The sequence below is a fragment of the Ambystoma mexicanum genome, chromosome 2p (assembly GCF_040938575.1).
Source record: "Ambystoma mexicanum isolate Mex_15411 chromosome 2p, UKY_AmexF1_1, whole genome shotgun sequence".
NCBI classification, from domain to species: domain Eukaryota; kingdom Metazoa; phylum Chordata; class Amphibia; order Caudata; family Ambystomatidae; genus Ambystoma; species Ambystoma mexicanum.
Window position 1 is genome coordinate 1,050,833,263 of NC_090923.1, and position 24,691 is coordinate 1,050,857,953.

Here is a 24,691-nt window from a genome sequence, read left to right on the forward strand (position 1 = left end):
TCTTCCGTCTAAGTGCCCATTTTCAGATTTTCTGTGAAAGTCTGGATAGATTTAGAGAACGTGCCCCCTCCCCCCGTTTGTTGATATAAAACATTGCAGTGGTGCTGTCTGTTAGGATCTGCACCAACAGACTTGTTAAATGGGGTTCGAATGCTTGGAGGGCTTTGAACACTGCTAGAACTTCCAGCACGCTGATGTGGTTCTGCGCCTTGGAGTGAGATCACAGACCCTGAGCTGTGTGGTGCAGGTAGTGCGCCCCCCCACCCATCTAGTGAGGCATCTGTTGTGACCACTGCTTGTAACTGTGGATCGTAGAAGGGTTTCCCCTTGGTCAGATTCTCTCTCGTCCACCAGCGAAGATTTTGTACCAGTGTTGGCGAAACGACCACTAGATCGTCCCACTGACCGCTTGCCTGAGACCATGGTTTTGCCAACCACTCCTGTATGGGACTCATGCGCAGGCGCACGTGGGGAACCAAGTAAATGCAAGATGCCATCATGCCGATTAAACGCATTGCTTTGCGTACCCTTATCTGGCGGCTGGCCGGATAGAGTGGTATTTGCAGTAACAAGTTCTTTACACTCTCTTCTGAGGGAAAGACTAACCCTTCCTCTGTGTTTAGAATAGCTCCTAAGAACTGTTTGGAGGTGCTGGGCACCAGACTTGAATTTTTCTCGTTGATCGAGAAGCCCAATTGAAAGAGGAGGTTGATTGTTGTCTGAATGTTTTGTCTGCAAATCAGAGGCGATTCCCCTGTTATGAGCCAGTTGTCCAAGTAAGGGTACACTGGGATTGCCTCTCTGCGCAGGTGCGCTGCCACCACCGCCAGTACCTTAGTGAATACCTTTGGAGCCGAGGCTATTCCGAAGGGCAGCACCTTGAATTGGTAGTGCTGGTTCGCTATATTGAAACGCAAGAACTTTCTGTGCGCTGGCAACATTGGAATATGAAAATAGGCATCTTTCATATCCAGTGTTGCCATGTTATCCCCTTTTTTAGAAGCGGGATTACTTCTTGTAGCATGGTCATGCAGAACTTTTGTAGCTTGACATACTTGTTTGCAGGCCTTAAATCTAATACAGGGTGCATTGTTTGATCTTTTTTGGGCACAAGGAAGTAAGTTGAATATATACCCCTGTTTACCTGGTTGGCTGGGACCACTTCTATGGCGTCCTTCAATAGAAACTCTGTAATTTCCTGTAGAAGAATCCGTTGATGTTCCTCGGAGTGTACCTTTTGTTTCGGGGGATGATCGCAAGGTTTTTGAATAAGTTCTACACAGTAGCCACCTGCTACTGTTGACAGCACCTATCTGTCTGAGGTAATACCGTCCCATGCGTGGGTGAAGTTGGAAATTCGTCCTCCGACTAGAGATGTATGGGAGGGTACCTGGAGCGGAATGTCACTTGCTCTGAGGTGGCGTGCCACCTCGAGCCTAGCCTCTGGCCAGAGTACCACAACCTCTTCTTTGTCCTCTTGGGTAGCCCTGAAAGGACTGTCCCTGGTTGGTGTTATAAGAACCCTGTCCCTGGTTGTATCCAGATCCCCTCTGGGAGTTCTGTCCCTGAAAGCGGCGAAAATTGCTGTTGCCCCTCTGCCCCGTGGGTTCGTTCGTGAGCTGGCCTAAAGTCAAATTCGTCTTTAGCAGTTTTTAGTGCGTCTTTTACAGCCTTGCCAAAGAGCACATCTTTTTCCACCGGCATATTGATTAAGGTGGCTTGTGTTTCCAGCCTGAATCCAGATTGGCAAAGCCATGCGTGTCTTTTGATGAGTGCCCTCGGCCATGATTCTACCCGCATTGTCTGCTGCGTCAAAATTTGACTTTAGAAGACAAGTAGACACCGCTCTACCATCTGCTGCCACCTGGGCTAATTGGGACTTAAGTGGCTTAGGTGCCGAAGAAAGTAATTCTGAAACCTCGTCCCACTTGTTGCAGTTGAAACTTGCCAGAATTGTAGCATTATTAGCGATGCGAGTCTGGTAGGCTGCAGAAGAGGCTACTTTCCTGCCATTGCGTAAATCTTTTTGCTCTCCTTGTCCAGAGGAAGCAAGGGGAGTGCCTGCTCTTTTCCGTGTGGTGGTAACCACCAGGGAGTCTGGTCTTAACTGGCCTCTTATGTAAAGAGGGTGGGAAGGTGCAGGTCTAAACATGTTTTCAACACACGGGTTAACGGCCCTGTGAGGTTGGGTGCTTCCAAAGAAGGTTGGATTCTGCGCTGTACAGACTTTAATATTGGAATGAATTGGCCCACTGTTCTTTTATCTCCCAACAATTGCTCAGCGAAGTCTCTGTCTTCTACCACCTCGTGGGCATCTATGCGGAAGTGTTCTGCTGCTTTAGTTAGAACTTTGTTGAGTAAAGGTTGGTTATCTATGGGGGAGTCTACTACTGGAGGATCCTGACTAATGGGTGAATCCAAGGAGTAAATGTTGGCCTCCTGGTCTGGGTCTTCATCGTCCCCCTCATAGAATTAGTCTAGGTCGTCATCCATAAATTGAGGATCAGATGTATCAATATACGAAACATCGGCCTGTTCTTCTTCTGGACTGACTTCAGGGTCATACAGATCTAGAACTCTGCCCTGAATTGGGACGTCAGTACGAACCCTCTTAGAAGGAGGTTGAGACACAGGGGGTCGAGAGCTCGAAGGGGCTGAGGTTGGTGGGGTGGACTGAAGGCTTATAAGCTGTTCAGGGTGTTTTTCGAAGAAGTTACCAATGAAGGACATCCTACGCATAACCCTGTCGATGTCCTTGGCGGACCAAGCTTTCGTGCTTAGAAAGACAATTTCGGAGTCGCGAAGGCCCATGTCTTTATTAGTGGGTGGGATAAGCTTAGGCCTAAGGTCTTTAGGTTTCCCCTTGGATATGCCTTCTGTATGGGAGGTTTTATGCGTCTTATGCTGTTTGTCCCCACCCTGGGTCCCAGAGGAGAGTAAAACAGACTTTTTGGGGCCTGACGTCTTACTAGCTGAAGAATGTCGAATTTCGTGTGTGGGGGCCGAGATGTCTGCGGACAAATGAGCCTCGGATGTCGTTTTTCGCGAGGCACCCTTGCCGTCTTTTGACGTTTTACCCTCTTTCGACGGTTTAGTTCTATCATGCGGCAATCTAGATCGAGATTGCCCAGAGGACAGGGATTCAGTTGACCGTTCATGGGGTGCCGAGCGTTGTCGATTACTCGAATCTGTCAAGAGTCGACTGGGGGTTGTGTCTTTTGTGGTGTGTGTAATTGGAGCGCTACCGCCGCTGGGTGTAGTCCCCACAACATGGCCGCCGGCCTGTCCTACGGGGTCGGGGGCTTGCGTTTGGGTAGCGTCCGCTACTCCAGTGCCCTCGTGTTGCCTGGCGTGGTGGGCCCAGCGCTTAGTTGAATGGTCTTTCAACGTCTTAGGCTTGAAGAGCCTACAGGCTCCACAAGACGTCTCGATGTGATCTCTCAGAGACACAAGTTGCACACGAGATGTTTGTCTACCCAGGGGGACTTACGGTTGCACTTGGGGCAAAACTTAAATGGGGTGTTCTCCATAATACTGGGTAAGGGTGACGGCAGCTGGGCGAACAAATTGTAGGAAGGGGAGAATATGCATTCTACAAATGGCCCAACAATGGCCTCCCCCCTCTCTCCCTACTGTCTGGGCATCAAGGCCCAGGACGGCCTTCCAAGGCTGTTCGGTCCGTTGCGATGATTTTCAACGGTAATCTTCTTTCTGATTCTTCGGCATAGTGTAACGAAGTCGAAGAAAGGATAGAAAGGGAAACTATCTTAATTTAACAAAGTCAATGGTCCATTTGCCGAAAGGAACTCCGCTATGCGCGTCCGTCTAGAATGGTGGAAAAAAACAATCTGAGGGACCTTGGCGCACGAGGGATCATGGGTACAGTGGACGTCACACTAGGGATGGTATTAATGGCACGCCCTGTCGACGCCCCTTTTCGAGTTTCGAAAACAATTGTCATACTCCGCAGCTTCCACTAGATGGCGGGCTATGCACAGCATGTGATCTAAGCAGATTCCACAAGCCTCAGAAATATATAAATATATGTATGTTTTTAAGAGTTGTGTGTGACAATATTTGACTAAAGGTTTTACTTGCTTACTGTGTAATCTAAAGGGCTAATAAACTATTGTATACTTACCTGTCTAACTGTAATTATTGGTGTTGCTCTGTGTGCACTCATTGCAGCCTTAAGTCACTCTCACACCCTTCTTGAGACCTTCCCGCCGGCTACCTTACCTTTGATTGGGTTTGGTTGACCTCTAAGTGTCTTCCCTTTTCTCACAATAATAGGTTGGCTTCCCAAAATCCTGCCCCCAGCCAGGGCTGCATTTGAAAATTCATCTGAACAGCTACCAATGCAGCAAAAAGGATACAACACTGAGCAGGCAAATATAAAGCATAAAGTTGCCACTAGCCTGCAACACTAGCACAGAGTGAGGGCCTCCCTCTTGAAGAAAATAGGGCCCTTTTGTAACCCTTGCCCTGGTAGCCATAGTTGCTACTTAGAGCAGCATAAACAAATATTTGCAACATTCTGGGGGACGGGGGTGGGTGGGTATTTCGGAGGGGAGTAGTAGAAGTCTCCCCATCAGCAAAGTCGGGCAATCACAAAGCCAGCAAAAAAATCAAAGGAACCAAGAGTCAGCAAAAATATTTTTTTAATCTAACATTTCGTTACATGAACATTTGTATGCAAGGAGCACAATTTTTTAAGATCAGTGACTATTTAAAGTCTTCGAAGAGTTATTTACTTTCACATATCACAAAGGTTTATTGAACAAAATGTGCTTTCATCACTTAATAGCAGTCAGTTCAAAAGATGGCAGTTTATATCACTGATGAGAATGGCATTGTAACTTACCCAATGGTAGCGAGGACAGTCAGATATTGGTTGATCTGCAGCATGGCAGCATCAAGCAGTGTGTGAATGTTTTGTAGGCACTGCAGACGTGCTTCCAGATTCTGTCGCTCATTCCCCTCCATTGCACTGAGTTCATCATCTGTTAACCCGGTAAAACCAGCTGGAGGTACCGGCATGGGTGGAAAACCTGAAAAAAGTGCAAAGTATTGAGGGCCTAGAATTAGATTACCATGGAAGGGTTGCATGAAAGAAGCTGGGAAAAACATGTTCTACCCGAATGCAGTGGTTCACCCAAGAATGGGTCCAGGCTGCAGCGAAATGTCACGTGGTATAAAATATTTTTCGATGCAGGAAGCAGATCCATTCACATTATCGAACTGTTAAAGGCAAATACCTCTGCTATCCTTTACAGGCTGCTAGTTTCACATATGCCAGTCATCTACAAAGCCAGATTACACATTTCAATTTATGAGTGGCAAGGGAGCTGTTGCAAAGAATGGGGTTACTTAGACACAATAGCATGGGTCACACAAGATGTGTCTAGTACTTGACTCTATCCACAAGTCTAGATACAACAGTGTCGAAAATGTAGGCAATCAGTAGCGTCTGACACAAAGACCTGAGAATTACAGCACATAGGCCGTTGGATGGGGCAGGTGATGACACTTTGTCCTGTGTCTGAATTCCAACTGGAATGTGGGAGATACTCATCACCTACAGATTTTACTCGCACCTATTATGGAATCATGAAGGATATGAACTTTGCTATTAAGCAATAACAAACATTTTTAATTTTAAAGTTAAAACATTGGTTTACAAAAAAAGAAAATCATACCAGCCATAATTATAGTGGTGTTATCTGTATTTAAATCCTATAAACATGTTATGCTTACAAGCATTTCGGGCAGAGTGCTTCTTCAGGGCATAAACTTAAACAATAGCTAAAAACACTTATATGGTTTTAGGATCAACATATAAACACTATGTCCTAAATATTTTCAGCTCATTGGATTGAAGTCTTGTTTTTTAAGTTCAAACTGGAAACCGTATTACAGATTTCTTTTCTAATGGGTCCTAACCTGTTGCCTTGTTAGGGGGATCTGTATGCACTCCATTCTGTGCATCACAGTAAACTTAATCTTTGTTCTTATCATACATTTATTTTATTGTGCATAGTGGTCATCTCTTTGCACTAATGATAATTTAAAATAATGTTGAAATTTAGAAAATGACCAAAATGCACAACAAAGTAAATGCATGAAAAGAACAGATTTATAATTACATTGGGTCACAGAAACGTGAATGCATACAGATCTCCAACCAAGGCAACATGTTAGGGCCCATCAAGCAGTAAACCTATACTATGGTTACAATATAAACTTCAATACAATTTCAAATACGTGTGGGCATGATTACGCAATCAAAGGATCTGAAATGTCCCTTTTACGGAGCAATTGAAAACATTCCTGTTTTTTAAATGTTAACGTTGGTTACAGAAAAATCAGACAAGTCATACTTAGGATTGTAAATGTGTACTTAAATCCTAAAGGCATGTCATGTTTACATAATCCTAGGCATTGGTACAACAGTGCAAGTGACTAGTATCTTCCTAGATCTAACAGAACTCTGCTAGGACTTAACATTATGGGATATATGACTAATATATTGAACACTGCATCTGAAGAAGAAAAAACTGTAAAAGCCTAACAAGTGCTCTTGGGGGGACATGTGGGTTTCTTTTATGATGTGAAGCAAATGGAAAATGGAGACAAAGTGAAAAAAATGACAGAGCTACAAAAAGGACTTTCCATCTTTTTAGTGTTCAAGTTTCAAAGTGGAGTCTGAAGAAATAAGGGGGGATTTCCTGGCAGTCTTGTTGGCCTTCTGAAAGGCATACGTAGGGGCTGGGGCAGTCAGAAAAAAACAGGCTCACGTACCACAATTAACTTTGCCACACCCAGACTGGGCAGGAAATGCTAATTTAATAGACTAGTATCAATTTGTGCTTTAATATATGATCTTTCGGACCTGCCAACACATTGTGTACAGCGGGCAGGCAATCCACACAAGGATCTCCCTCCCGTCTTGCAAAGAGTAGTTAAAGGATTCCTGCATAGAAGAAAGCCCATTAACATCTCAGGGTTTCTGTGCCTAGGAGTGAAGGTCACCTTTTATGAATGATCAGCTTCTTTTATCCTTGGGCAGCCATATCCTCGTAAACACAAACCTCTACAACTCCAGAGTGCCTTTATTGCCATGAACACCTTATAAACCTGTTCACCTCAAAAGCCAGCAACACACTGACCCCCAATTGTGGGTGATGCAGCCAGGATTCGAAAAATGCTGTGCTCATTCACTACATCTAAACCATGAAAGCAAATAGGCCTCAATGATATGAGGCTGCAAGGCTGACATGCACATATAGGTCTGCCATAAAATGGAGACTGTTCATAGCATCTTAAAGATTACTGCTGGACAGATCAAACAGCCAGTGTGAAGAAATGGTCTTTGCACCTCCCTCCACTCAACATTGGGACACTGAAAACCACAATCTGCGTGTTTAAGTCCTGCATAACTCTGTGGAAAATATAGTATTGGAAGCAGTCTATGTATCAGCTTTGCAGGGGCCATGTGCTGGGGGCCGTTTGCAAAACTGCATTATTTGCATAAATACTTTGCTGGAAGCTGTTTTATAACCTGTGTGAAGTCCATTCATGCACGTTCTTCCAGAGACATCTTAAGGCATGGGCCTACGTGGCCAGGTTCAGGGCCTCACCTTTAGGGGAAACACAGCCTGTTACTGCTTTGCTTTATTATTGAGCAGCAAGAAGTCAGACTGGTGAGTATTGCGTGTATATTCTGTTTAGAAAGACAGTTTGTTGTGGCCACTTCTAGGGTGAAAGTTCAACTGTTCTCCCTGGCAAGTCGCAAAAGCTCCTGCTGGTTCATGCCTGAGGAAGGGGCAAAAGCATGGAAGTACACAACTCTGGAAGCTAAGAAACACTTGTGCAACAGTTTAGGCCAGGGACCCCCAGCCCTGCATGCAGGGGAGGTTGCGGTTATCAACAATCCGCTCCAGCTCTTTCACGTGCTAGGCCCTAGGTTTGGCAGCCTATCGATATGCAAAGTATTCCTAACATATTTGTGCCCTTGAAGCAGCAACCCATTATCCCAAACAGCTTATTTATTAGATACTATCCAAATATTATTGTCCATACAAGTCCGTTATAATAAACTCGTAAGTGTTGAAGGTGTTCTTTTTACAACTCTCTGGTGAGGACTACACAACCACTAATCCTTAAGGGGGGGATAGGCTAACGCACCGAACCAAAAAGGAAAGCCAACCACTCTTAAAAGTAAGCAGAATGGCAGATCGACAGGGCTCAACTCTCAGGAAGGGATAGTAGGGTGACACAAAGGTACAATTAGTCCACATGCTGATCCATAGACACATACACTGCAATGGATTTATTATGTTACACAAAAATAATCCTTTTCTATTAGTTCAAATGCCAAACACACAAATTAGTTTAAAAAAATGGATTACCAGATATTGCTAATTATAATTTTCTTGATTAGCAAACAAACCCATTTGATAAGCAATGTTATATTAATATTTGTAATGTCACCAGAAATTATTTGTCGCCAAGACATAAAATGAGCATCAATACAGCATTTTTGTGTACCGCTCAAGTAAAACATTCGTGAGAAGTGTCAGGCCTTGCAAATTCTTTAACATTCAGCTAGATCTGCAGGTCGAGTAATTTAGTTTACCTACTCGACCTAAAAGAAATGCACTCGATGCATCGAAACAGACGTCAAAAAATGTAAACATGCTTTCTGTCAAATGGTGCATGTCACCACAAACCCACTTTATGTTTGGTACACTGCTGCCACCCAGAGGCCAACTATGCACAGTGAAACTTTTATTTGACATTTACTGCAAAGTAAATGTCACATAAATGTTTCAAACATCTCCTGCAAATGGTACTCGCCCTTCATAAAATCTACTTGACTATGCGAGTGGACAGGTAGACTTTGCGAGCCCTGGATTAGTGTCTGTAAAATGCAAAAGGTTAGCCACATGAAAGGACACAAAAAATAAATATGATCAAAAGGCTCTGAAACAGTTTGGCCAGCTCTCTTTCGGAGGTGCTAATATATAATGCAATCATAATCCTAGAGCAAAGTGAGCTCTGGAGGCTAACCACAGTGTATGGTATTGCAGTAGATCTGTAGATGTACAGACTGGATGGAACTATTGATTACTACTTTGCATAAACATTAGTTAGCTTTGTGTATTCATTATGTAAGAGGAATGAAAGTAAGAGACTAAGAGTAGAGGGCTTAGCAGGCAGAGAACTGGGCAGACTAGGTGGAATATTGTAGTCTGCTGCCATCTCACTTTCGGGTTAGCTGGTATAAAGCAACAGGATGAAGTTAGAATGTCAAGGATTATGGGGTCAGCTCATGGGCTGAGCCCCAGTCATACAGGTGCATTCTACCAGCAGGTCACAGACCTAGACTTCCCATCAAAAACATTTGGCCGTGTGATCATGTACATTTTCAAAGATGTTCACTCGTCAATGTGATGCATCTTCGCCAACAAAATGAAATATATTTTTTATTTTATTGGTTTTTACAAACCTTTAAAATACATACAACATATACACACACGTGTTAACATATATCTAGTAACAGGCGCCAGTGAATAATCTGATTCCATGACTTCTACATCAAGCATCATCTTAAACTAATTCACCCAATATCACTAATTACAATGCATCTTCCTTCTGTTGGTATCAAACGTGCTTCAATTATTTCCAACAATCGTGTTAAAGCATTAACTTTAAGTCAGTTCCCTGAAACATCAACTTCCACCACTCGTCTGCACTCAGGGAAGGATGATTTAGGCTCCAGGGTCCCAGGTGGATAGTCCTCTCAGATCTTAATTTAGTGCAAAATAACACCAGATGTTTAAGTGATTCATTTTTACTTAAGCACAACCTACATTCCGGTGTCAGATGATCATAACCCTTCCATCGGCGAAGATGATCAACAGTTTTAAACATGTTCAGTCTAAACAATATGCATAGTCTGCGTGCATGTGTATTAGGAAATAAAACTACGTAGTTCTGAAGAGTGTTAAAGGCATGTGCCTCTAATGGAACATCGCTCATACGAATGGCGGCTGATCTCTCCGCACAAGTTTCATCCCAATCTATGCGCCAGATTTTAAGCTTGGCTGCGTCTGGATTCTCATGCAGCATGTCAACTGAGATGATATTTTTTTTAAGATTGCCTCACATCTGTTTGACCACATCTGGATAACTCTGGAGTTTATGGGTAAGACGTCATGAAAGATATCGAATTGTGGGATCTGTGCACAAATACAGGTCTTTCGATATAAGGTCAACAGATTCCAACATATTCTTGCGTAAATCGATATTAGTGCAAGCTCATATCTTAAACAGGACATATTCACACCCCTAGGGAGGGTTAATACCTTGGTCCAAAAACAATTTTCTAGAGAAGCCCAGGTCTCATAAGGACAACCAAGGGCATTTTCTGCCCCATATGTCACGACCGGGATGACCTGTTGATAAAAAGACACAATGGGTCGTAATGAAAATTTACCGAATTTCTTATGGATTATCAATGCCTGGCTTGCTAGTTATTTACATTTCCTTTTAGTTTCCGCAAGCCAGGGCCCGTCATTTATAGCGGAACTTATTGTCATCCCAAGATATTTGACATTTTGGGAGATCTGAAGCGTTTCTTGTCCTAAGAACCATTTTATGATTTTACTATTGGACACACCCCCGCCGTTCAGGTTCTGCAAAACTAATATTTTGCATTTCTTACTGTTGATTGCTAACTTATTGGATGTGACGTATCGTTGCACAGCATTTAATTTTCTTTGCAACCCGATAGGCATCACATCCATAACGATCAAATCATCAGCGTAAAGCAGCCAACTTAAGTGTGTGTTTGCAACTTTAGGTGGAAAGGACTTAACCTCATTGATTGAGTGGCCTATGTCAGATATAAAAAGGCCAAATATGGCTGTGGCCAATGGGCAGCCCTGCTTCACTCCTTTAAAGGTGTCAATGGAGGCAGATAACAGGCCCGATTGGTCCAAGCCAACTCGAATGGATGTCTTTGTATGAAGTTCTCTAATGGCTGCCATTAGCTCTGATGGACACCCCCAGGTCTTCAATTTAGCCCACAAGAGCGTTCTATCTATGGTGTCAAATGCATATGAAAAATCTATGAATGCTAAATACACCTTTGTGTTTGATTTAATTGCCTAGCAATAATAGATTTAGCGAGCAGCCCACCTGCTTTACAAAACCTGATTGGCGTTTATTCACATGGTTTGATGTTATCGACCAGGCTAGTAATTTTTTTTGTAGCATTGGGGCGTAGATTTTACCCAACACGTCTAACAATGCAACTGGCCTGTAATTTTTCGGGTTGGATCTGTCGCCCTTTTTAAAGATCGGTACGATAATCGTACACTTCCAGGATTTAGGCGTTTGGCAGTTTTGGACTATCCTTTTGAAGAGTGTCTCACAAAACGCTGCCCATAACTCTGGGAACTGTTTGATTGTAAAGTTTGTGAGTCCGTCAGGGCCTGGTGCTCGCACATTTTTTGCTTTTTTGATGATGTCTACTATGTCGTCTTTTGGAAAGTCTAAGTCCCACGGTTTAGAATTGTCTGTTTCCGAGGGTTCTTAGGACTCAGATGAGTGATATAAGACTCCAAAATGTGTTATCCAGTCAGCTTCTGACACCATACATGCTTGAATTGCATTTTGAGGGGCATGAAAGTTGTTAATAAGGCACCAGAAGTCCTTTGTATTTTTGTTTTGCAAGGTCCTCAGCATTAGTTCAGCATCATTTTGCAACATGATGTGCTTGTGAGATTTCATCCAATTTTTATACCTTTGCTTTGCAGCCTTATTTGCTTGCAGTCGGACATGTTCATCTAGCGTCTTAGAGTGTCTTAATTCACTCCGTAACGAACGCTTATGTTTCAAGATCTCCAAGTCAAAGCTGTGCGCACGTGCGTAGGACATGTTTTTAAGTCCTGCCTTTTTAGGTTTAAACTGCATTAATAGCTGGTCATATTCCAAAGATTGACTGGCATTACAATACTCGCTTGTCAGGTGTTCCAACTCAGGCGTATCCAGTCTCAGGCGAACTCTGATAGATTCAGCCTGGATTTTATGCTGCCACATGTGTTGGAGCTTTTAATTTCGGTGAAAATTCTGCTACCAACATATCATGGTCGCTGTCATTTTTCTTTATGACCTTCAGTGAGCTTATTCGCGGATGCAAGGATTCTGAAACAAACAGTCAATTGTTGAAGCTAGGCTTGCCCGATGCCAGGTGTTGGCAGGTGGTATATCATTACGGGTATTCCCATTTAGCATCTGAAAGTTGCATGCAGTTGCAACCATCGACGGTTTGAACAGATCAATGTTCAGATCACCACAAATGATTATATTTGGCCATCTAGAATCCTCAATAAGAGAGTCCAAATTTTCCATTACTTTGTCTATAAAGACTTGTTTTCCGGCCCTTTTATGGTTCCAATACGGGTTTACCAGTATTATTGAGTCGATACCCGTTCCAACGGGGCCGGGAAATTCTAAGGAGGTTATCTGAATGAATGGGGAGTAGTTAGTTGAATTTACAATCCTCCAGCCTGAAGATCTTCTGATCATGGTGAGTAGGCCAGCCATTGGATGACCTTTAAAGGGCTTAATTGCAGGATTTAACGCAACCTCAAAGTAATTAATGACCGGGGCTTCCGTTAACCACGTTTCTTGTTAGCAGATAATCTGCAATTGATCAAGCCAATTTGAGTTAAATAGATGCAGAAAACTGTGGGTGTTCCATGATGCAAGACTACACACATCCTGTGTGGTTGCTTTTTGGCATTATTGTTGGGATTTAATGCACAGAGCCTCAGACAGCCAGAGCCACTCAAGGGTTTTGAAATATAGTTTACAATGTTACATTTAGATACACTAACCTGACCTTTACTGTGAAGTATTGAGACAATGCAGTGTTTTACAGTAGCAATAATGTAATTATGTAACAACTTCTATTTTCAGAAACAGAATTGCATGTCTATTGTAAAAAAAATAATAAAGTTAACTCATGCTGGTATTTGCCAGACAGGATATAGTTAGCTGCTTGATAACGGTTGCACTTAGGGCAAAACTTAAATGGGGTGTTCTTCATAATACTGGGTAAGGGTGACGGCAGAGGGGCGAACAAAGTGTAGGAAGGGGAGAATATGCATTCTACAAATGGCCTAACAATGGCCTCCCCCCTCTCTCCCTACTGTCTGGGCATCGAGGCCCAGGGCGGCCTTCCAAGGCTGTTCGGTCCGTTGAGATGATTTTCAACGGTAATCTTCTTTCTGATTCTTAGGCATAGTGTAACGAAGTCGAAGAAAGGATAGAAAAGGAAACTATCTTAATTTAACAAAGTCAATGGTTAATTTGCCGAAAGGAACTCCGCTATGCGCGTCCGTCTAGCATGGTGGAAAAAAACAATCTGAGGGACCTGGGCGCGCGAGGGATCATGGGTACAGTGGACGTCACACTAGGGATGGTATTAATGGCACGCCCTGTCAACGCCCCTTTCCGAGTTTCGAAAACAATTGCCATACTCCACAGCTGTGTGTGTGACAATATTTGACTAAAGGTTTTACTTGCTTACTGTGTAATCCAAAGGGCTAAAACTATTGTATACTTACCTGTCTAACTGTAATTATTGGTGTTGCTCTGTGTGCACTCATTGCAGCCTTAATCCTGACTACCGCTGGTTTTCAATTATTTGGGGGGAAAAAAGAAATCTTGCCCAGCACTCCTGCCCAGGCCTTTGGCACTTAAGAGTGGAGGAGACGATTACTGCTTCACTCTCTCTCTCTCTCCCCATTAGCCCCTTTGCAGTGAACAGAGAAAAGAGGGTGGAGAGAGCACTGAGTGCAAGAGAGAAATGCAGGCTAAGCTGTGCCTTCATTGAACAGGAAATTAAATAGCGATTTTTGCTACACAAGTGAATTTAATTAGCAAACCTACAGAATTGCATAGCAAATTGCTATGCGACACTGCTTATTTTATGCCTTGTACACACACACACACACACACACACACACACACACACACACACCCACCCCTCTTTGAGGTCTCTCCTTAATGCTTTATTTTAACATGGAGGTAAGCACTGAACAGATAGACAAGAGGTGGGAAGAAAAGGAGACCAAACATTTACCACACAGGAAAAACAGTCATAAGGAACACTATTGCAACATTGACACTCAACATTAATTCTGTCAGTCTGCGTCATATCTCAATAGCACAAATTCACACATTATAATTAATTCTAGGGCTGGAAACAATTCTTACACAGTCAAGGGCCTCCAAGAAATCAGGATACATTAAAGCTGCAATTATCAGTGAAATCCATGTTATAGTTTCCAAATAAACAAAATAAGCTGCAGTCTACTACAGGTGCACACTGTTCCCCCGACTGGAAAAAAATGGATCTGATCCCGATTTAGCCACAGCCCTGTTACAATCTGATGGTCTCGATCTCTTCGATCATTTGCAGTAATGTGCTTGCTGGGTCACGGATAGATAACAGTATGTGGTCTGCAGACAGTGATATTACTCGTGGATGACTTGCCAAAATCATGCTCTTGTCTGCACATGGTTTCCACATTGAGGTAACCAATGCCTTCTACAACCCTCACTGCAAGCTGCACAATCACTAACCCTAGAAAATACCTAGGCAATAGGAATGCCAATGCTCTCCTAAAGATAGGCAGAGTGATCAGGCTCAACACTCAGGAAGGGGTAACCAGGCTGACACAAAAGTTCAATTAGTGCACACACTTATCCATACAAAATACCCCACACAGATACGCTGGAAAATATATACATGTAAACTATCAGCTCAATTAAGTACTTGAGCACAACATACTTAATATCCAAATATACAGATTATTATAAAAGCAGTGTTTTTCTAGACTCTCCTGACACCTATGCTTTAAATTGGATCCACTATCACAGATAGGCATACAGCATATAGTGATAAGGTGGGCATGAGGGAGGAGAGAACCAGACTTTGTAAAATGGTTAAAAAGGCCTACTGCCTGCAGAACAGTACAGTGGCCAAAAGGCATAACTCACTTTATTACGTAGGTCAGATACCTGGTGGTAAGCACACAACATGTGTAAGCAGTGGGAAGATAAGGAAATCAGACATTTTACCATACAAATAAAACAGGTCAAGCATGCCCCAAAAGCTAATACCAACAACCCACAGTAATTCTGGCACTCAAGGGCATAGAATTAGTAAAATACAAACGCATACATTGGAGCCAAAGACAGTGTGAGAGTGAAAACACCACACTCCGCCAATAGTCTCCAAACATCAAGATACATTTTAGACAGTTACCATTGCAATCAACTTCGGGAAAAAATAGTTAAAGTCATCAAATAAGATACAGTGTACATCTACATTTACACTTTAAAAATACATCTAAAATCATAGGCAAGTGCTACAAATCTAGTACTTGCTCTAGGACCTCCAGTGCAGTGCAGGAAAAACGTGCATGGGCAGGTAAGTTCCTCCAAAGTTATTTTTGTAGAGTTCCAATCCAAGTAGAAAGCTGTATAGTTTAAGGAGGCGAAAGTCATTAGGCAAGGAGCGTGCTGGGGAAATTAAGGTGTTTTACACATGAGGTGTAGATTTGGCAGCAAACAACCCCAGGGAGGGCCAGAGGTGATCCCAACCAAGAGATCAAGATGCCTGTTCAAGAACCAGAAGCCCCTGCAGCATAGCAGGAAGATTCCCCCAATGTAATCCAAAGGGAAATGCGGTTAAGACCCACTTCTGAAATGTTTTTACTCCGGACCAGGGGGAATCGCAGACGGAGATTATCTTGAATAAGTGCCCACCCAGAGTGAGCTGGTGGTTTTGAGGAAAACTGCTCCAGCAGCATGAAATAACTTGATAAGTACAAGACTTCTTCCTAGAAGGAGATTACAAGGATCCAGTGCCCAGAGGCTTGAACCTTGAACTAACGAAGACCCCGATGACCAAAAGGAAAAATAACTTCTCATGATGGAGGCCCCTGAAACCAACAGCAGAAATACCAGTGAGGAAGACTAGAGAACCCAGCAAATAGGATACCAGTGGCTTGGTGGACAAAGGAGAATGGCTAGTCACAGAATACGGTCCCGCGGTCGAAACTAGGGTGGCGGCGACCCAGGATGGCCCAAGGAGCAGATAGGGTGGGGTAGTGGTGTCCCACCACCCTTCCAGGTGGCAGAAGCTACCAGCACCAAGGCAAGAGGCCATAGTTATAAATGGCGGGCATTAGCAGTAAAACAGCCTTGCAGACGATCCCAGCACCAAAGTTGAGCCAGAAGGACAACGCAAGAAGCCCTGCATTGACTTCTAGCAGCAGAAAGTACCAACCGGAATGTGCCTGAACCGCTGCATGCACCAGGAAAATGGCAGGAAATCATCCTCCTTTTTCCAAGATCCAACGGTAAGAGTGCAAGCAAGAGAGCAGGGACTCAATTTCCCCTCCCATACCAATACTGTTCGGGGCTGGCCAAAGCCAGTCCACCAATCACAAGAGGCGTTTAAGGCAAGAGTTGTAGTGTATGAAAAGAAGTAGTGGAACCATGTTCCCTGCTGACCCGCCCCCGCTCCTCACAAACCGATCGCCACACCCCCTCCCACACGCAACCCAAACCCCCAACCAAAACCTGCTGTTTAAGGTAATGTTCAATGCAGTGCACTGAAGGGCACGTTTCAACTTCTCCCTAAACTTTTATTTTAAAACTAAACCATCCCGGAACAGTTTCTTTTTAAAATGAAAGTATGGGTACAGGAACACTTTTTATTTTTTTAGTAGAGGAGGAGGAGCACCGCAGGCGCCCACTTCAACCACTGGTTTAAGGACAAAGATTAAAGCTCCATTAAATAGTCTTCAATTTGATCCATGTCCTCTGCAATATTGAGACAGAATTCCTATTTTTGGGGATTCTAAAACCACAACTTTGTGCTTTTTCACCTTTTTTTGGATCATTGACTTGCTGTTGGTGGTCAGAATGACTGCGAAGTGCCCATGCCATTACTACCCTCTTAACCTTAAGGCTCAGGGGTGCCCCCTCAGGCATCACATTTTGTGCTGTAAGTGAAGTAGGTTGATGGAAGCTGCACTTTAGTTGTGGCGTCAATGAGGGTGTAAACTATTTTATCGCATTAGGAGCCCAATTCACCTTTTTTGTGGCCATTGAGGCAGCAGCGCATTTTTTACATTCTGCACTGTCAGCGATTTTATAATAAAGTGTGGCCTAAAATTTGGCCAAGAACCAATAAAATGAGAAAGACCTCCCGAGCAGGAGCAAGAGAAATAAGATATACTGACTTTGCGTTAAATTTGGGATTACTGCCACTTGCTTGCTGTCACGTTAAAAAGTGACACCCGCCATATTGTGGTGCATGCCCAAATTTTGGAAAATAAAGTAATTTAATTTGAAAGCCAGGCTTCATCATCCCAATGCAGTGACCTATTTTCTTTCAGCCATTGTGCAACCCATAGAAAGTCTCAAATGTTTTTCCATCGATGCCTGTATTGAATATGTGCTGTGGAGTAATCTGGCTTTCTTGGCAACACAAATCCCTCTTGAGTGTGATGTCCTGAGCCCAAAACAAAGCACAGAATCATATACATTTGGAGTGAAGATTTAAGCACAGACACCTAATATTTAGCATGAACTGCCTTTCTTTCAAAGACTGAACCATGCTATGTGAAAGGCGATCCCAAAATTAAAGGAGTTAGTTTTGCAATGAATGCCACAAGCCATTTCATTAAAAGCTTATAATTCTATTTCTTCATGTCCTTTCAATGCGAATAGCATTTGTAAAGATGTCATTACAGGAAAAGCTGTATTTCAGTCAATGTGAGAAACCATGTGTTCCTTTATTCTGCCCTCTTAGTAATTAACTTTAAACTATATTGTTTGAAACTAAAGAACAAGAATGAACATCCTATTGAATTTCATTTGCTGCGTCATGTACATTGGCAAGACAGGTCTGCATTGATAAATGAAGAAATTAAACCCAAAGTAGCTGGAATTAAAACCAAAGTAGCTGGAATTAAAACCGAAATTGTATTTTAAGCTTATGTTCCAACTTGTAGGCATACTGAAGGGAACAAGGGTCTCCAGTCTAGTGGGACCTAGATAGAAGATTACATGTAATGGTCAAGCCGTATGGCTTTTAAGACCACCCAGAGATGCTCCCTTATTGTATTAAAGGCAGGCTTTAAAAGCAGATAATACACATTTTCTTCAGGCATTCACTCATGACACCAGGCCTTGACTTCAAAGAACATATGACATGTTGCACATCAACTTAAACTAAAACCATTAGCAATGAGGTGTGCAAGACATTCAGCTGCACTACAACCAGGCATCTGTCTTGGATTAGTCAAGGTTAAAGGTAATTGAAAATACCTCCAAGACAATTTACTTTGAATAGTGGTGACATGGATGAATGAAATTAGGCACTGTACTGTCAATGCCCGCTTGTGAAACACTGCTTCAATTGCACACCAAAAAGAGGGATGCTTTTGAAAGGACAAGAAAAATACGTAAATGTGTAAAAACAAAATAAGGCAGTGCATCGCCATGCAAGCTCCGATTGATATGAGCTTTGGATATGTAGTAGATAAATATAATACATAAGAAGCATCTTACTATTTTGCAAAAATGCTTAAGATCGCCAAATATTATCAGAATTCCATCATTCAATATCTCAAATTGTTTGCCTCAACTAGAATATAAGAATAGAATCATCATCATGCTAGCACAGATGAGTCAGAAATTGGATCATAAAAACAAATTAGACTTCTCAATAGGAGGGCTTTCTGCCACCATTGTATTTGTATTTTTATTTTATTGACTTTATATAGCCCTTTAATCCAAAGTGCTTTACATAAGAACAAGAAGAAATGCAACCAGCATAAAATGGTAATTGAATCAAGTCGAAAACAGCATAAGGAACAATTTACATTATTGCTGAGGTGAGGAGGGAGTGGAGAGGGACAGAGGAATAAGGGGGAGGGGAGATACAATAAACATAAGATGGTAATTGGAACACAACTCGAAAGCAGTACAAGGAACAATTTACTTTATTGGTGAAGAGGGACAAAGGAATAAGAGGGAATGGGAGGGATGAGCGGAGATGTTAGCGGAAGTCAGAAGGGAGGAAAGAGGGTGTGAGGAAGAAGAGAGGGAAGAATAAGATTAAGTAAGAGCAGGAGGAAGGATAAAAGGGGAGTAGAGGGTGTAGAGGTGAGGCGTGGGCAGGGTGAAGTAGAAGAGGAAGTGGGAGGTGTTTGGGATATGGAAAAGATCAGATTTTAGAGAAGAGCAAAAGGAAGGGGTAGGAGGGAGAAGAGCAGATTGGTAGGGGGGAGGCGGTTCCAGTGGAACGGAGCAAGGAGTTGGAAAGAGCAGAAGTCCATTGGGACTGAAAAGCTACACCTCTGACCAGCCAGAGGTGGAGATTGAGAAATATAATGGCATATATAGCCCACAGAGATTATTATGGAATTTGGGCAAGGAAGAGACGGACTAGCAATAAACCAAAGATTGCAGAGCAAGAAAACTTGACTGTTGGCAGATGTCGACCAGTTTATGAGATCAGTCAATTGAGAGAACGAAGCCAGAGCAGCCCGTAGAGGGAAGACCAGCAAGCGTTTGGGGATTGATTACATAAAGGCCACTTGAAGTGGGGATTTGCTGACGGGATGATATCTGGCTGACTGGGTGCCTAGCTTGTTCTCTCAAAACCAGAATTTAATTGGAAAAGGTAAATAAACCACAATTCCTTAAATTGTCCAAATTCATCAGGGTGAAATCTGGGAAGGTATCAGAACTGGGAAATGCAATTCCAAAAAAAAAAGGTGCTAATAGTTTTATGTTTTGTGCTGCTCCTATATATCCAATACAAAGTGAGAGGTGGTCTCTTTATTAATCCCTTAAATGCCAAGGACGAGCTATCTCGTCCTTGACATTACCCCCGTGTTGCCAAGGATGAGATAGCTCGTCCTTTTTGGCACTTCATTTTGTGCAACTCCTGCAAAGCAGGGATCGCACAAAAATTAAATCCAACCCCCGGGCTATGTGAGGAGGTTCCTCCTCACGACATTGGGGTTGGATTTCTTTCAGTTTCACTTCGGCGAGCGTAAAGCACGCCAGCATGAAACAAAGTGATTTTCACTGCGGCAGCTATTTTTGGCTGCCCTGGTGAAAATGAAAGGTGGGCGTCCACCTTTCTCTCCCTCGATCTGCGGCTCTATTGTGCCGTTCAGATCGAGGGAGGTGTTGTTGGAAAGGGGAGTCTCTCCCCTTTCCAACAACACCTTTTTTTTTAGGCATTGCTGGGCAAAGAGCACTCAATCCACGCCCTTCAATGCCACTAGACCACAAGGGATCTGTTTGTAAAGTGGAGGGGGGGGGGGGGCGCTTACTATGTAAGCGGCCCTCTCCCCCTGGCCCCCAAAGCATGGGGCCATATGTATTGGTCCCCCTGGGGGCAGATGGGTGCCCAAAAAAACAAACATTTAGGTGGTTTTCTTTTTTTCTTCAATAAAGGGGAGGTGGCCCTCCCCCCCACCACCTTAAACCTTAAGTGGATGGGGGGGGTACCTCATGTAGCCCTCCCTGGTGGCAGATTTCTGCCACTAGGAAGGGGTACATGAGCTGCCTCTCCCACCCCCATCCATTTGGTCATCCAGAACTCATGTCCTGGAGGTGATGTCCCCGGCCTTGGACATCAGTTTACCATGTGGGTGTACCGTCCCCAAGCACAGCGGCAGCTCTAGGGAGCCCCGGCAGGGTCTCCGACCTTTCCCAGAGGGAGAATCTGTAACGCAGCCCAGCCAGAGCTCCAGGCTGGGCTAGGGGAAGGTCGACCCACATGGGTGACGGGTGCCCAAAGCCTGGGACATCACCCCAAACAGCCTTATGCTCTGGCTGGGTTGCGTTACACCTACCTCTGGGAAAGGATGGGCAGCCTGCCGAGGCTCCCTGAAACCGCAGCTGGACTTGTGGATGGTCAACCCATATGAGGGACAACCACCCAAGGTCAGGGACATCACCCCCGACCATCCTGGATCTCTGGCTAGGCAGCATTACAGAAGTTCCCTCGGGGAAAAGACGGGAACCCTCCTGGGGGCCGTCTCGGGGATCCCTGGGACTGCTGTTGGACTTGTGGATGGTCGACACTTTTTTCCACCCAGGTAGGTGCACCCACACATGAGGTACTGTTTTCATCCGGACACCTGTGGGAATGGGGGAAGGTAGGACATATGTTGTTGGCAGCGTGTTTCAGTAGTTTCCAGGTGGGAAATGCCTGAAAGTTGTTTTTTTTTCCTAAATTTGGGACTTTGCCGGGGCTTGTGGGTAATACATTCTGGGGCGATTCGCCTCTGGATTCCCACAGGTGTCTTTTCTGAACTACATGGGGTTCCCCGTTTCCCCTTGGTGGCTGTGACAACTGGCCCAAATCTGCAGGTTGGCACCTCAAACCCGTTGGGGGGATAGCAGTGGTTTAGCCTTTTCCCTTTGCGCCCAGGTAGGTGCCCCCACACATGAGATACCGTTTTTGTCGGGACACCTGCGGGAAGGTAGGACATGTGTTGTTGGTGGCGTGTTTCGGTGGGTTGGCAGAGGGAAATGTCTGTTTTTTGCACCAAATTTTGGACTTTGCCGGGGATTGTGGGTAGTAAATTCTGGGGCGATTCGCGCAAGTCAGACCTCTGGATTCCAACGGGTGTCTTCATTTCGGAAATGCATGGTGTTTTCCGTTTTCCTTGCTGGTTGCAACACCCCAGGCCCAAATCTGTAGGTTGTCCACAAAAGCAAAAATTCATCAAAATCTGCTCTGCCGAAAGACTTGGGGTTACCAGTGTTTTAGCCTTTCCCCTTTGCGCCCAGGTAGGTGCACCCACACATGTGAGGTACCGTTTTCGTTGGGACACCTGTGGGACTGCGGGAAGGTAGGGCATTTGTTGTGCTGCGACTGCCTTTTGAGGTCGAAGCCAGCTGTAGGGCGAAGCCCGTCGTTGGAACGATCGTCTGTTCGGCAGTCGAGTTGGTCTTCGGCTGAGATGTTTGTCGAGCGGTAACTGTTGAAATATTGATAAAGCTATAATAACTCCAAAAGTAGCGTAGCTACAGGACTCTGCAAAAACACGTCTAGCCACGATGGCAGAAATAAATAATCTGAGGGACGTCGACGCATGAGGAATCATGGGTACAGTAGACTGTTAGGAAAGTTTTTTTAAAGCCCTACCAAGACTTCAGAAAAGCCATATCTGAGGCAGTACATAAACTCCACTCTTAGTGTAAGGCTGTACCACCTGAGGATGGGGGTAGCATGGACAGAGCAGCCAGGCGTATTTTAGGAGGGAGCGAGGGCTGTAGCTTGGTACAAAGAAATTGTAGCATACATATGGTCCAAAGAAACACTGAAACACCAAGTATTCTAAAAATAAAGTGTTTATTTAAATACAAGTGACCAAGATAATTCTAGGGCAAGCAAGTACTAGATCATATAAACCCAATCATAAAAACCAACTCAATACCTACGGTATGCAAGCAAAGGTATAACCTTAATTAGAGGAGCAAGAAGCAAGTCAAGGTGAATAAAACCTAAAGTTATACATTCAGGAGAGTAATATACTATTCTTGGGGAATACAACCAGTTTAGATCTACTTTTAGAATACAATCAGTATTTCAAGGATAGACATGCAGTGACACTCAGTTATGAAATCACATAATAAACCAACCCTGTTACAAGTATACACCTTGCAACATTACTTTTTAGAACTCAGTTCTGAGCTAGTAAAACTCATGCTTTCAGGAGGGGCTTAAGCTACTCAATGATAAGCATGAACACTCAACTATTTTATAATGCACTAAGCAAATCAAGGAAAGTCAAACCCAATTACACTTTAAGAAAGACACAATGGCTCACGCCCCCGACGCACAGTGAAGAGGACCCCCAAATTGTAGCTGCCCAGAGTTTCCAGAGTAGGAGTCAACACCCTCCCCTTCTACAGGCGCAGCGCCTGCTGAAAGGCCACCAGAAATATCAGCATGTCCTCTTGGGTGAAGGTCATTCGGGGACAAACTCAGAAGATGCCTGCTATTGAGACTAGGCATAGACCAGGATGGATTCCAAGACTTCTCGATATAAATCCTTACAAACCATATCCGAAGAGTGAGTTTTCTGGGCAGGATGGATATTCAAAGGAGTTTGAGGAAGTCAACAGCTTCAAAGACTTATTTGGGCAACAATATAATTATTCGTCGGGGAGCGATGCTTATTTTGAAGGATAGCAGTATTCACAGAAAGGTGCAGATGACCAGTACTCAAAAGCTAGTCGCAGAGAGAAGTATGTGCAGTTCTACGAACAAATACACAAAGAATATACGAAGGAAAGATCATCGGACTGTGTAGTTGTGGGCATAAACAAGGAACAAACGGTATATGCAACTGTCATAGGCCACCAGTTGCAGGATCATGGCCTTGTTATGTTATTTTGCATTTATATAGCGCCTTATATACCATTGGTATGGTCTGAAGGCACTGGTAGGTTGAACGCCCTTGGGAACTGAAGTTCAGGTCAGTAGAGAGTCAATATGCCTGTGAGCACCGGGTATGTGTGCAGCTGGTGCGGTATTCATGTAATAGCTGCTTTTTAGCGGTAGGTGTGGTGGTTGAGAGATCAGCAGTATGTGTTCGTTCTGGCAGGATTTATACAGACCGAATGTGGCTGCGTCAGGCCTGAGGAGAACGCCTGGCTGGGGGGTGTGTAACCAGCAGTGTTTACTTCGAATGATGTGGAGTGAGCGGCGGATGTTGGTATGAGAACAGTTATACCAAATGGTGTCATAGTATCTCTGTGTTGTAGTTGAGTGGTGGTGTAGAGAAGAGAGTAAGCGTGGTGGTGAGATATGATGGGTTATATGCTCTTTCAAACGTTCCCTGCATTCCAAATCATACTATGTACATCACGCATCACTGTGGTGGAAATGATATACCTTGCCTCCGAGTCGGGTCTCACACACGCTCTCCAGGAAGTTAAAAACAATGGTTCCCCAGTTTGTATTCTTGTTGAGCAGTCCAATGTAACGCTCTCCTCTTGCACCTTAATCACGCTTCATGAGTCCATCAAAATTCATCGCAATATGGCCATGGCGGATGCCTCGACACTGGTTGAAAATTTGTTCGGAAAAGTATTCACTGAATGGGAACGGAAGGAGCGTAAAGAGATTGCACACAAGGTGGCAGATCTGGCAGATGACTCCCTAGAACGAGAGCTCTATGAGAATTGCACTGTGCCATTAGATATCTTTTTCTTTTAAGTGAGGGCAAATCTGTATATTGAGGCGTTTAATTCAATAAGTGACTAATTGAAGATGAGGAAAAATGAGTTTGAAGGCTTTGAGCAACAAGTTCCTTTGACAGAATTTGCTAACACATTGTATCCATCAAATGCAATGGCAGGCTCCTGCTCTGCCACTCACACCTTTAGTAAACCGCCACCTCTTCTACCAACACCTGGCGCGACCCCTCTCTTATGCCATGCACCCCTTTCAAAGGCTAAACCTGCTTTGCTGGGTGGTAGGCCAGCAAATCTTCTTCTAGTACCAGGGATTGGAGGTCCTAAAGGAAAACCACCTTCACTGTTTGCTGCACCTCCTTCT

General features: G+C 43.9%; 2 protein-coding genes across 2 annotated transcripts in view; one reads left to right on the plus strand and one right to left on the minus strand.

Annotated features, from left to right (window-relative positions):
- SYVN1 (synoviolin 1) overlaps positions 1-24,691 on the minus strand; it is an 890,352-nt gene that overhangs the window by 130,104 nt on the left and 735,557 nt on the right. The window contains exon 14 of the mRNA XM_069644965.1: positions 4,865-5,051. Within this exon, the coding sequence (XP_069501066.1) occupies positions 4,865-5,051 (187 nt within the window). The remainder of the gene's footprint in view (positions 1-4,864; positions 5,052-24,691) is intronic.
- On the plus strand, positions 16,377-24,436 carry LOC138566102 (nuclear receptor coactivator 5-like). The gene is made up of 3 exons (XM_069643106.1): positions 16,377-16,445; positions 23,324-23,573; positions 23,937-24,436. Exons 1-3 carry the CDS (start codon positions 16,377-16,379, stop codon positions 24,347-24,349), a joined length of 732 nt encoding a protein of 243 aa, XP_069499207.1. The 3' UTR covers positions 24,350-24,436.

Excerpts from the sequence above, each read along its gene's own strand:
- LOC138566102 (XM_069643106.1), top strand. The coding sequence starts at position 16,377 with ATGTGCCTGAACCGCTGCATGCACCAGGAAAATGGCAGGAAATCATCC. Across the intron at positions 16,446-23,323 it reads CCTTTTTCCAAGATCCAACG|TATTCACAGAAAGGTGCAGA; the intron begins GTAAGAGTGCAA and ends GAAGGATAGCAG. Across the intron at positions 23,574-23,936 it reads GGTATGGTCTGAAGGCACTG|ATATGATGGGTTATATGCTC; the intron begins GTAGGTTGAACG and ends CGTGGTGGTGAG.